Raw genomic sequence first — 14,239 nt, forward strand, 5'->3', positions numbered from 1 at the left:
CATTCCTGATGGCTGTTGTCACTGGGAACCCAGAAGTGTGTCTATCACTCAGATAATGAGGCGGCATCAGCACCTATACAGACACTGAGGGCATCCCTGAGAATTGTCAAAAGGCACCTAAAGGCACCAAGGGTACTTGTGTGTACCAGTGGCCCACTGAGACACTAGCTGCTGGCCTAATATTACAGCAACAGTAAAAGTCCCAGGTGCGCAGGAATGCATACTCATAATGAATAGCATCATGGAGTTTTCACAAGGGGAGAGATGGAAGAAATAAACCAGGCAGACTAGGAAGGACATGAACCATGACTGATGTGAAGACACTGTTGAGGGTGTTCACTGAGCACCCTTAGGGTAACAGGCAGGTAGGTGTGGGACACCCAGTGGGGCCCCAGGCCTACTGTGCACCTGTGAAACCAGCCACAGTCACAGGAGGCATTTACTAGGCTTAGAACTGAGCAGCTACCCCAGGGTTTCAAATTGGCCCCCTTCTCACCCACCAACAGAACTTATGTGGCAACTAGTGGAAATGCTGGAAGAACGAGACAGACACATTTGCTGGGTAGCTGAGGCACCAGCCTGGAGAAAAAAAAAAAAAAAGAAAAAAAAAAACCACGCTTACATTGCACAGGGCTAGGATTGCCAGTAAGGAGAGCAACACCGTAGTCAGGAGAGGCTTCCAGAGGGCTAGGCCCTGCGGATCCCAAGCCACATCAAAAGCCGGTCTAGAAAGGTTACAGCCCGTGACAGCCAGCCATCACTGGAAAAGGAGGAGATGGTTAAGCTGTTCTTAAATCTGTTCTCATCCCCAGCCCAGAGCCAGCCATTGTGCTCATGAGAAGGCAAGGCCAATGAGAACCGTGGAGGGCTGTCACTCCAGATGAGGAAAGCCCTAACAGTGGCCACCACTGGCTCCCCTTCCCATCCTGTCTTGCCAACCCCAGGACTACCTAAGGTGTTCCCTGTGAAGACACCTAGGATCAGGCAAGAAGGCAGCCAGCTAGACAACCTGAGGCCACCCTGGAACCCCAGCTCTTAGAAGCTCTGCTTCTCCACTGACTCTCAGAGAGGGCTTTTCCCTTTCCACTAGCCTTCAGCCAGAGCAGAAACAAGGAATCCTTATCTCAGAGGGGTCCCTAGAGTATTTGGCAGCTTCTTTATGATACTTTTAATAAAAGCTCTATATGCACTTAGCCATTGGGGGGGGGGGCAGCAGGACACCCTGACATTGGCAGAAATGGGGGAGGAGGGGAATGGGGCTGTCCAATGACTGGGTGCCTGGCTGGCACTGAGGAGTGGCCAGAGCTATACGAGACACCCTGCATTCTCTAGAGTCCTACACAAGGAAGGATTGTCCTATCTGAGATTTGTTTCATAGCACACTCCCAGGTTGCATCTCCTCCTCCCCCTCGGCCTTCTTTTCCCGCCCAGAGCCTTGCCTCTGTTTAAAGTGTCTGCTCTGTGGGGCACTGGTGAACACCGCTAGCAGGCAGCCCTATGAGGTCTGGCCCTCCAGGCCAAGGGCTTCCTTACCTGGCCATTTCCGTATGGACAGAACATTGGTCATCCAGGAGCTGGTCAGAGCCATGCAGACTGGCTGACAAAAAGATGAGACTTAGTTAGAAGCAAGGCACAGCAGCTGGTATGGTAGAGGGCAACACATAAGGACTCACACACATTTTCCTCCCACAACAGAAATAGGGTGCCAGCCACCAGCAATAAAACAATTCAAATCTGGACGATGGAAGAAGAGACCCCATGACCTCAGTGCTGGGGCCAGTACCCTGCTATTTCACTAACCAGCTCCCCGCTGTCCTAACAGCTGCTAATAGGAGCTGTTAACATGCACTTGAAAAACATAATTTTTTTTTTCAAGACAGGTTTCTCTGTGTAGTCTTTGATGTCCTGGACTCTCTTTGTAGACCAGGCTGGCCTTGAACTCAGATATCTACCTGCTTCTGCTGCCCGAGTGCTGGGATTATAGGCATGTGTCACCACACTTGGCTAATATCATTTTTTATTTGAATATTACAGATATATGATATATATATATGCGCCAAACTCGTGCACTGAGCAGCTCCCGGTATTAGCTCACACCATATCCCGGCAGGAACGTTGCTGTCCCCATCTTACTGAAGTGAAGACCACCTAGGCAGGCTGCCTCAGCCCAATCAATAAGTTTCGTACACCAGAGTCTGGGCTCTGGGTGATTCTCAAACTGCTCCTCCATGCCGGATAAAACTCAGGCTTGAAAACCGGCTTTGCTTTTTAACGACTGTACAGGTGTGCTGGGATGGGGCCTCCCTTGGAGGGCTGAGGACAGTTCCATGGGGGCCAGTTCTTTCTGTCCATCCTTATGTGGGTTCTAGGACAGAACTCGAGTCACCAGGCTTATGTGATAAATGCCTTTACACCTTGATGGCACTTTCATTATCTTTCACAACCCCTTAGCCAGGCCTCTGAACAAGCAAAGACTTACCTGCCGTGGGCATATTTCCACTTTCAGGCAAAGACAATGTGAGCTAATCACACTCGCCCGCAAGAGATTACCAAAAATATCAGAAATGGGGGACCATAATCTACTAAAATCAATCTTTACTTTTATTTTACTTCTGCTAAAAGATACAAAACTACTTATGCAAATCTGTGTTTCACTGTGTAGGTAGCACTTTGCATGCTGCCTTCTAGGGGGAGAATTTCTTCATCCACACTTCACTTAGGAAGCAAACAGAAGTACAGACGAAGTATTTGTGTGGTGACCGGACCGGACAGCGTGGCTCTGGGCCACAGAGAAAGCAGATAACTCAGGGAGCTGAGACATCAGATGTAGAGGGCTTTCCTGTGAGTCCTGCAAGCCATGTGGCCAAACTGCAAATCATGATCCATGGTTCTCGAGCCTTATTCTCTCTCTGTCCATCAAGTCTCCACGTTGCTCAAGCTGGCACAGAGGTGTATATAGAGTGATTCCATAGCGGTCTCACTCGCTCGCTCACTCACTCGCTCACTCACTCACTCCTCACTCACTCGCTCACTCACTCATGATTCCATAGCGGTTTCACTCACTCGCTCACTCACTCGCTCACTCACTCACTCACTCCTCACTCACTCGCTCGCTCACTCACTCACTCACTCGCTCACTCACTCACTCACTCACTCACTCACAATTCAAGCCCCTTAAAATTCAAGTCCTGAAGCCTTAACCCCTTTACCTTACAGTTGGCTACACCTGGAGACAGAACCTTTAGAGGCAAAGGTAAAATGAGGCCACCAGGGTAGCCCTAATCTATTCTCATCAGTAACGTAAGATCAGGGGTGAGCAGGTTCAGGGGAAAGGCCATGTAAAGTCCAATGTCCCTGGTGATGTCTGGGTCTTCTGCTTCATGCTCTGGCACTAAGAGGGAATATATTTTTCTTACTTTGGCCACCTGAATGACATGCTCAGTAAGTGAATGCAATAAGCCAAAAGACCGTTTAATGTTTTTAATTATATGATTGTAAATTATACAATTTCTACTATTTAGTACTTTGTATAAAACTATTTTTACAATACACAAGATTTTCAAATGCAATAAGAAGTATCAAAAACTACGTATGTGCTAAGTTTACAAGCTATGGCGAAGCTTTTATCTTAAAAATACCTTCAGGAGAATAAACATCCAACCAGTTCTCTCAGCTTTAAAAAATATGGTTAGAAATATACAATTTAATAAAATATCAAGACAATGACCAAATACTGACTCATCAGTTGCATTTTAAAACTTCACTTAATTTGTACACGAGTATACAATAAAATCTTCAAACAATGGATGTAAAACTGCAGTACTCTATCCTGACAGACATGTCTATCCACAGTGAGTTCATTGGATCATTAAGGAGGTAATTTCGTATACAATATAGGCAAGTCTTTTAAACAGATCTATAGTACTTCCACTCTGACATGAGAAACACTCAGATTTAATGAGAAATGCAAGAGCAGTGGCTAATGTCCTCACTAGGACATTTTGGTGGGAGAGAAACCTTAAAGAACATAGTTTGTTTGTTTGTTTGTTTGTAACTCACTCTGTAGACTAGGCTGGCCTTGAACTCACAGAGAGACCTACCTGCCACCATCATCTCACTAAAAAAAAAAAAAAAAAAGGTTTTAAGGTTTTTGACCAACTGCTTTCCAATACAGTAAGAATGTGTAAAAATACATATATGAAGAAAAGCAGCTGTTACTTGTAGAACACATACCAAATTAACAAATACTTACATGTCACAGCTGTTCAGGCTAAGAGAGACCTAAGGAGTTCTAGGCACAAACTACCAAGAAATCTGGAAAGGCCTGCCAGACCTGACTATGCTCAAAGAGCCTCGTGAGAACATTTGGGAAAGCCTCTATGACCTGTCAGGGCCCAAGCCAAGAGGTAGAAGCCACCCCTGAGAAAGGAGCAGTAGGGCAGGGCAGGACAATGGATAGGGGCTAGATTTGGGGAATCAAGTTAAAGCTGGGAAGTTCTGAGGAAGAGCAGCAAATGTTAGACAAATACTGCTACCCGTGAATGTGGTGCCACCCGTCCTTGTCTCAAGGCCTGACGAGTTCTGGTTGGACCTCAGAATTTCATTACTTCATCGTAAGTCCTGAAGCCCAGCCTTGCAGACATTCCTCTCTTGGACTCAGGATGCTCTGAGTCTACAAAAAAGATTCAAGGGCACCTATAAATACACTTTTTTTTATTTTAATTCTGCTGGAAGAGGACTTGATGTACTTACAAAGCTATTCAAAGTTCTTAAGGTAAAGGGGCCCTTCCATCCAATAACCACTCGTGCTCTGTAGCAACAGGTTCTTCTACCCCAGAAGTTTCCAGGTAGTTGTATTTGGGAAGGGGTTGTCCACTAATTCCCGGCAATCTTCCTTTGGTCTGACCCAGAGGTTTCTTGGATGTTGGATGTCACTAGTCAGTTGCTACACAGTTCACTCCAGTGCTGTTCCAGCATCAAGCAGGTTTTCCTGGGGACATGTCCCCACCAACTCATTTCCTAAGTAACTTCAGCAAGAGAGTTAAATACAAGGAATTTTAACAAGAGCCACAGTGGCAGCATTGCTAGCTGAGTGGGGATGCACACACAAGAGGCGCTTTTTAAAAAGCAGTGTGGCCATCACCAATGCACAGGCGGTTTATTCCCAGACTGGCTAACCACAGGTCACAGTGTGCAGGCCTCGTTCACTCATCCTGACACATGAGGACAAATCCAGCTTAGTTCAGATTGAAAGAGAATCCTAGGTACCTGGCCTAGCTTGTTCAGAGAAGGAAGACCCACCCTGGCAAGTTATTTTAGACTCAGGCACAGTTTGATTTAGCATTATCTATAAATGAAATGTTTGTCCTTCTACCTAGATCTTAAGCCTGTTCATCTCCAGGGCTTACCTGGAGTCTTACCTCAAGTCTTACCTCAACTGCCTTTCTCCCATATTTGAAAGCTATGTGATGTCTAGGGAGGGGCTCTTTGTGTGCATTTACACTGACCACCTAAGGGTCCCCACCCAATGCCAGCCAATGCGGTCTGAGGATGGAAACACTGAAGTGGGGGATGTCATTCACCAGACTTTAATCTGTCCATTCCAGCTATAGAGAAGGTAGCTCCCCAGGTGGCCTGCTCACTGACATTCATCTGTTTTAGGGAAGGCATTGGCTCTCAATGGCTTTCAATACTGCATTTCTCCAGTCTCCAAACTGGGGGAGGAAAAAACAATATCCTTTATTGTGGAAGTAACCAAGACAACTGTGAAATGTTTTTCTAATTATGGGCTCTGTCTTTTTTTTTTTGGTAGCAGATAAACTCTGGTTTTACGATCGCTTCATGGCACGGGTGCTGCTGGCTTCCAGCAGTGGTGAAGAGAGAAGGCACACTACAGTTTCTAATCGTATCCCTCACCAAAGGCAACAGTGAGTTCTCTTATACAAACAGCCCAGCTCCAGAAGCAAGTGATTGTCACTAAAATCAAACTGTGAATCACAAGAAAAAAATTCCACAGCATTACAGAGAAAATCTCTACAAAAGGCTAACAAATTTGTTTTTAAAGCCACCATTATTTAGGTTGGTTTTCCAAAGACAAACATTAGCGTTGCTATTTGGTTTTGATGTAATGGAGGAAACACAATTATAACATTTGACTGAGCAACCCAATAAATCTTCATCCTAAAGGACACAATTACGGCAACCTTATGGCAACATTCTCTAGCAAGTTTTAGATAACCACAACAACGCACAACAGTGTTCAAATGCAGTGTTAACAGATTGTTAGTAAAGCACTCTTTGGTGAAAGACAAGCAGCTTGGGTACTTCACACAATGAACATCACAACAGTATTAACAAGAGTAAAGTGAAACTGATTGTACCAAATCGTGTCTTAAGATGGAGGGTACCACCGGAGAGCTGTTCATCTCCTTTCATCTTCATAAACTGCAAGATGGGAATCACAGGCTGAAGAAAAATAAATACCTAAGAGACCTCCATCAGATCCTCCACTCTTCTGAAGGCAGCAGCAAACACGATTGCCATCACAGGACACACATGTGCCACACTCACCAGTCACCGCTCTGGTGCCAGAAGGCAGGGCATTGACACCTGAGACTAAAGTCACAACAGCAGCTTTTGTCCAACTTGAGATTACAAAAGGAGAGTCAGGCCCTCAAATGCTTCAAGTCAGTGAGTAGTTGAGAGGCCAGTGACATTTTCTTCATTGAATGAACTTCTGATGTGGAAAGAAACTAAGGCCATTGTAGTGTCTGTTTTGTTCTCAGATCGATTGGCTAAATCCTGTTGCGTTTTTCTGTTCCTAGTCTTCCCTGGAGTGCTGGTCACTGTTTTTTTATTTTAACGCAAGACTGTCTTAGTCCTTGAAATGGCTGGACTGAGGAGAAAAAAAGAAAGATTTACCATGAAGATTCTAAAGTGTTCCAGAGGGAATTTTCAAAGACAAGGAAGGTACCATAATGAGAACATTGACATGCTAAGAAGTATACATTTGGTGTAATTTTAATGATATTCTTTTAAAGAGACAGTACAACGTCAACCAAAGAGACAAACACAAGAGAAAAGCAAGGCAGAGAAAAGGCCACATTTCGTTTAATGGGGGAAAAGGCAATAGAAAGAAACAAAATAAACCAAGACAAGCAGACAGGGGCAGCAGAGCAAGGCAAGGTACCATAGCGCCAGCACGGGCATTTGCTGCAAAGCACTCCTCCTCCTTTCCCTCCAAGGAGCCAGGCTGTAGGGAAAGAGGAAAGAAGGAAAAGAGAAAGAGGGGTTACTGGGTGGTTTCAAGCCAGAATTTGGTCACAGAAAGAGTTCCGGCTCCTCAAGCAGTTTCTAGTTTGGGCTCCAACTTCTTGGAGCACTTGGCCTGTCTGTGAGGAGATCTGGGCAGAGACAGCCAAGGACCCCACTGGGCTCACCTGAAATCAACCTGATTCGCCCTTCCTCTCTTCCTTCCTTCCACAATGTGTTGGAATACCTTAAACTTATCAGCAACTTTCAGAGAAAAAGGAAAAGAAAGTAAAAGAAAAAAAGAAAATCCATCTACAAAACAACTTCTGAGCTGGAGATGAGCCTCACATGGCTAACATATTCATCTGAATTGGGTGAGCAGTTTTTACAGACACGAGCAGAGCACTGAGCACCAAAGGTGACTGGTGGACTAAACCAAATGGAAATCCATCTGGCATTCCAAAGGACACAAAAAAGCACTTAAAAAGAAGAGAGAGAGAGAGAACATCCCAGGACTCTTGGAGATAATGGCAGACGAAATATGAAATCCCAGAAGTAATGGGAACAGGAATCAGGAGCTGAGGCCTGGAGAGCCGTGATGCAATGACAGGCAAGATGGTCATGAATTTCACAGAAAGCAATTAACAAATCCAGGAAGTCCACACAGGTACTCCCAGGTGACATGAAGGACCCTGAGCATCTCACCCTGTAAGGACCAATTACCCTGAGTTCACAGACACACTTCTGGATGGGTAAGAAGGGACCCTGAACATCACACCCTGTCGATACAAAGTACCCTGAGCCATAGGCATTAGAGGAGTTTGGCGGCAAAAGCAGAGGGAGAGTTCCCGAAGATGCAGCAGTGAAAGGCTGTGTAAGGAAGTGTGAGCTGAAGTGAATGACCATCTGCAAATCCTCCACTTGGATTTGCAAGTGTGGCAATGTGCAAGACTCATTCTGAGAGAACTTCAGAGTTGATGCAGGAACACTGAAAAGAAGTCAGCTTATTAAGTCAGTGCGAGCTGTTGTGATGGATATGTGGGCTTAATAGGAGGTGAAAGGTGAAAGCCCACAAGCTTCCTTCTGAACCTGCTAAATGAAAACACGCCACACTTGGTATCACTAACTGTGGAAACCAGACGTCTCCCTCCCCCACAGGCTGGGTGCTCCACACTATGGCGCCACAGGACTTGTGTCTGGATGTGGCTTCTGTGCAAACGGACACACGACCAAAGCCACTTGACTTGAAAAGCAGAGTAGTCTTTTTTCCCCATCACAAGCTGCCTGCACTCTCAGTCCTAGAACTGGTCTTTTAAGAGGTTTTGCTGGGGCAAAGTCTCTGAAGTTGATGTTGTCTCTTGATACAGTGTCAGACAGAGGAGTCAGTTCAGGGCAAGGTGAGGTTGGGGAGAATCTGCATCCCAGAAGCCTCCAGGGGCCACTGCATGAGATACGCGAGTTGGTGGACTTGCCATAGAGAGGGCTTCTCCCACAAAGGATTCAGGAGGCCTGGTGAGCCTCAAGGTAGACTGATGGGCACCTAAAGCACAATTTTTGTTTTGGCCTGTTTTTATTTGGGGAAGAGGTGCTTTAATCAAGTATGTTAGAATTATCCAATACCCCAGCTGAGGTACTCTCCTGGGAGAGGTTATATTCCTTTAACACCCTCCCAAAAAGCTGAACACTACTCAGCAGGATAAACATGAGACTGTAGCCTGAAAGTCTCGTAATTCTCTTTATTTCCTAAAAGTGGTGGAATGCCACACACAGCTGTCCGCCTTTCTAATGTAAGCTGGAGGTGATAATAGGTAAGGCAATACAAATGGAGGCCACGTAACCCCCTCCTGCCTCCAAGGCTCTTCGGCTTCTAGCACTCCCCTAAATTCCTGAAAGGTACTTTTGGGCCAGTTCATTTAACCAGTCTGAAATCTGCTCAGAAACATCCAGCCTAGGCTCTGAGGAGCAGCTCACTGAAAATCAGAAACCACTTTCCAAGGAGGCCAACATGACCGACACGTGAAGCCAAGAGAGCTAGATAGAAAGACAGGTGTCCGTCAGCATTCCTAGTGGAATGTGGCAGCACGTGGCTCACTGGGCTAAACACTGCTTCTCAGATCAAGCAAGCCAGTCTTCCTGAATGTACCAAAGGCTTATGCACCTGAGACACCAACATCAACACAGGCCTTCTGCCATGGCATTGTTCTGTTGAGACAAGGTCTCCCTGCACAGCCTTACTGGCCTGGAACTTGCTGTGTAGACCAGAGGTTGCCTGCCTCCTAGAGCCTAGGGATGGCTGCCATGTCCAGGGCACTTACTGCACACAAAAGGGATTCCCATTTCCTGAAACTTAATGGAAAAGGTGGAATCTAAAACATTAACTGTCCCACCAATCAGAATCAAGAAGCATGGGGGCGGGTCACCTGTGCCTCATTTGAATGCATATTTAGAAATTTGCATATTGTAAATAATTATATGACAATACACTTCTCTATATATGGCGTAAAGTGTAACTACAAACGAGTTATAGCTCAGAAGTTTGACATGGAACTTTTATTTATTTTTCTTACTTTTCTCAGAAGTATTTATCTAAGTTATTAAATTTTCTTTTAAAATATGATGGGTTGGGAATTTACCTCTGTAGTAAAGCACTTGCCTAGTCCCATGAAACCCTTGGTTCCAGCACCAGCATTATCAGTCAATCAATCGGTAAATAAATGGTTCCTGATAAATTAATTAATTGAATTAGCACCTGTAGGCCCATCTCCTATTTTCCTGTCAAAACTCAGATACTATGTTATGGTGTACCTAAATCTGACCTTTTGTCAGTGTTCTAACTGGCCTGTCAAGTTGGAACCACAGGATAAAAGAAACATGAATTTAACTAAATGTCTAAAAATTTAAAACAGGGGCCGGAGATACATCAATAAAGAACACTTGCTTCTCTTCTATGGGGCCAGACTTTATATCTCAGCACCCAAATCTCATGGTTACCTTGACTCCAGTGCTTCCTGGCTTCTGTGGACACCAACACTTCACACATAAAATCCTTATATATAAAATCCCGAACTTCTGAGTCAGTGCCTGCCTGATTCTCAAGTACCCACATTGGTTCTTTGTTCTATCCTCAGGAGAATCTAACTCTGTAAGTGGGATTTTACAAAAGATTTAGCAACAAGGAAAAACAACAAAACTCAAGAGCATCCCTTAGAACCCCAGTACACAGAGCTCTTGGTACCGTGATAATGGGCCACACCAGGGATGGACTCAGAGTGATGTAGGTAATGAAGGTTAAGAAAGCTCCAACAATCAGGACGGCAACTGATGAAACAGGCAAGAAGTGTCTGGCCAAATATCCTCAGAGCCATATATTTCAAGAGTGAACTATCGCTGAGCCGTGGAGGTACATGCCTTTATTCCTAGCACTTGAGAGGCAGAGGTAGGTAAATCTCTTAAGAGTTGGAGGCAGCCTGGTCTACAGAGTAAATTCCAGAACAGCCATGGCTACACAGAGAGAGACCCTGACTTGAAAAGAAAAAAAAAAAAGATGAAGTATCACCACTGCCAAGTGATAGTGCCCTGCTTGGCACTAGCCATAATTACATTTGCCTTTAGTTTATGACAAACATCCAAGAGAGCGAAGAATTTTCCCAGAGCCTAGAGTAAGTGGAAGAAGTGACAACTGAGGAGACAAAAAAAAAAAAAAAAAAACCAAAAAGTGGCAACATCAGGTCCTGGAGAGGGCTGCGGCAGGAGAACATGGCACCGGTTTCAGAGCCATGACTCATTGAGCCGGGTCTGACACGGGAGAAGTGACCTCCTCCAAGCCCAATGGAGCACGTTGGCAAAGTTTTAGGGCAATGCTCTCAGCTTCCCCATATCAAGCCATGCCAGAGACCACACCTCCAACAAGAGGGATTTCCTAGGGACATAACACACAGCCTCTGCTTTCCTATCTTCACATCAGTCTCCACAGCAGGATCCAAGAGAGTAAACGGGAAACAAACATGACCCTTCCCAGAACAGGGTTCTTTTCTCACCTTTTAAGACTGCTTTTCCCCGAAGCAGATCTGGTGGTTCGTTTAGTAATGCCTGCACTGCCAGAAAGGTTAGGTTCAGGGGTTCTACAGCTCTGAACACTTGACTGAAGAATTACTCTGGAAACAGTTGGAAAAAGGTAAGATTATATTCACTAACACAGCTTTTAAACAGTTGAAAAAAGGAAAGCAATTTTGCACTTCGGCATGATTATTTGTTTTGTAAACTGAAAGAATATCCCAACCATATTGCCGTTTACACACGAGGAACAACCCTGAAGCACATTTTTATAGCAAGCATCCCATTTCTCCTTGAAGGTTATTCACCAAGAACCAGTGAGCTTTGCACTGGCATCCTGGCAATGTCCTGGCATCTTGTACAAATCACAAAACAAAGACCTTATCAGTCAGAGCTGTCAAAGAAGAGCCTCAGATTTCAGTCAAAGACAAGTTCATAAACCCCAATTTTAAAGTGTCTGAATATAAATTTAGCAAAACAGCTCCCTAATGTTCACTAGTCAGAACAAAAAGAAGTAATAATAATTTTATATTCCAATGAAAGTTTTAAATATGTTCAAGTAAAATTTTAGTTTTGCCTGCATCATAACTATTTACTAAATCTTCAATTATCCTAATAAAACTATAGTTACTTAAATGCTGTGAATTTGTATGAATTAAAATCGAAAAGCCTTCTCAGAATAGAAGACTGCCCAGGAGGAAAAATCATGAATCAGAAAGAACAGGCTGCACAGAGCACATTCTCTGAAAGTAATTCTCATTATACTGTCAAGAGGAAAAATAGCACAGAAAACTTCAAAAGATGCTGCCACATAAGTCTTTGCTTCAGAACCATGCACTCATGCACTTATTTCCATCAATGTTTGCTAGAGGAAAGAAAAAGACTTTAAAAGCGTCCTCCTTTCAGAGTCAAACTACACTGGGAGAGCAACTGTAAGAGCCCAGATCCAGAGAGGAAGAAGTAATTCCAACTCAGGAGTCTGCCTCCAGGGCCTGTCATGACCAGTCACATGACCAGGGGGACTGACAACAGCTGGTCCTTCTAAATCAGCAAAGGTTCCTAAGGCCAGATGATGGCGTGGGGGGGGGGGATTTAGCCACAGCAAGGGGAGCCAGACACCTCACCACTGGCTCTCCAGCTGTGTGAGAAGAAGTGGAGCTATTATTAACCCCCCCCCCACAACTCCGAGGCAGTCTCGCCCAGTGAATCTACCCCTACTCTAGAAACAGTATGCACATGCACAAATGTGACTCAAGGAACTAGCTGCCCTAGGCATGAACTCTGCTCCCCCAAACAGGATTTACTGAAAAGGTCTTTTTAAAGAAATGACTTATAAGATATAGTAGGCATATAATAATCATGCATATTTATTAGCCATGAGGACTCACTTCAATATATGGTATAATGTGTAACAATAAGATGGAATAGCTCACTCAGCCATGGCCTCACATATCATCTCTTGGTGTTGAGAACTTTCAAGGCCTTCTCTCCTTAAAAAATTCTATTAGCTGTCAGTCACACTTACCCTGTGCTAGCTATACAGAATATCAATGCTACTCTAATCCAACTACTAAAACTTCTTTCTGCTAATACAAATCAAGGAGGAAATATTTATCTCTCTTGAGAACATGAACTTAAAATTTTGCATAAAGGCAACCAAATCTGTGTGCTGATTTCTCTAGGCTTCTGGGATTCTTCACTGCTCCTTTACAAGGGAGGAAAATGAGAGTGGGCTTTTCTGAAATACCATTCTCACATTTCAGATCATTTGAGGTCAAAAGTCTGGGTAACTCCCATATTGTAAGATCATTAACACACACAAAACAAAAAACCAAAAAGAACAAGAACCAGTGCAATGCCTCTTAGGAAATCTGCTCCTGATTTCTTTACTGAAACATTCAAATACTACACAAAACAAAGAAACATTGCTCAATCAAGAAGTATCTCTTAGGCTGACTAAAAATAAATTTTTAGAGTATTTATTTTTCTATAAAGTAGTATGAGGAAGTGTGAAATAATGATATTAGTGGTTACTAAATTCTGTGAAGCTTTGAAACAGAAGGAAATTTGGTATACACCAATTACAGCAAGAAAGCCCGGGACCACACATACATATTACAAGCAAGCGGCTGAAGCGAATCAGTGGCAAGGAAGCCACAGGAACCTGGGGATCCACTGCCACCTGCCTCCTCACCTCCTTCTTCCCAAGCAACATGTAGAATATGCATCTTTTTCTATCTTCCCCAATGAAGTCTGCCTTGGCACTCCTTGCCGTGTACCCAAAGCACAGACCATTGCCCTCTCTGTCATGTCTCCAAAGCTTCAGCAGCTCCAGATATCGGACAGTGAAAATGATGTGAAGCACACAGCAAAGTTTAAAAAAATAAAATCTGATGGACCAAGTGTGTCCTGCCAAACCTCAAGATGGCTGGATGGCTTTCTGTGGGATGCCCCACAAACCCGCACCTTTCTCTAGTGGCACTGTCCCCCACTGCTCCCTATTGCATGCACTGGATGGAGAACATACAATGCTTTCTACTCCCAGGCTCCAGGCTAATGGAACGCTCATGGTCAGGAGGCAAGACTCACTCACTAGCTCACCTGAACAGCCAGTCACAGAGGAGCAGTGAACTGCCACCCACAGATTAAGCCTCTTGGGAAGAAAGTTGCCAGGAGCTAGTGGCTACAAAGATCTTACTTGCTACTTGGCCTCAGTTCAAGCCAGCAGGCAGGCACAATGGAAAGCCTGCTTGCATCTTGAAATGTAGTGGTGACATGAACTACAGAAATCATCTAACTGTCTTGCAGAGGACACTGAGGAGGAAATCCACAGCAGAGGCAAAGTTTAAGCTGAAACTGAAAACAAATATTACTAGCAGCAACTCCACCCATTTACAACACCTTGGCCATTTGGAACAGTCTGAGAAGAATTAAC

General features: G+C 44.5%; 1 protein-coding gene across 9 annotated transcripts in view; it reads right to left on the reverse strand.

The window, feature by feature from the left end:
* Positions 1 to 3,466: 3,466 nt before the first annotated feature.
* Cdc14b (cell division cycle 14B) overlaps positions 3,467 to 14,239 on the reverse strand; it is an 80,255-nt gene continuing 69,482 nt past the window's right edge. For 2 of the 9 annotated variants that reach the window (XM_021649076.2, XM_060380343.1), the window contains exons 13-15: positions 11,289 to 11,405; positions 7,190 to 7,252; positions 3,467 to 6,895 (exon numbers count right to left, since the gene is read on the reverse strand). In XM_021649076.2, the coding sequence (XP_021504751.1) occupies positions 6,859 to 6,895; positions 7,190 to 7,252; positions 11,289 to 11,405 (217 nt within the window). In that variant the 3' untranslated portion in view covers positions 3,467 to 6,858. Of the gene's footprint in view, positions 6,896 to 7,189; positions 7,253 to 11,288; positions 11,406 to 14,239 lie in introns of those variants that run through there. The other 7 variants (XM_021649077.2, XM_021649079.2, XM_021649078.2 and 4 more) reach the window with 5 other exon arrangements.

Source organism: Meriones unguiculatus, chromosome 3, assembly GCF_030254825.1.
Source record: "Meriones unguiculatus strain TT.TT164.6M chromosome 3, Bangor_MerUng_6.1, whole genome shotgun sequence".
NCBI lineage: Eukaryota > Metazoa > Chordata > Mammalia > Rodentia > Muridae > Meriones > Meriones unguiculatus.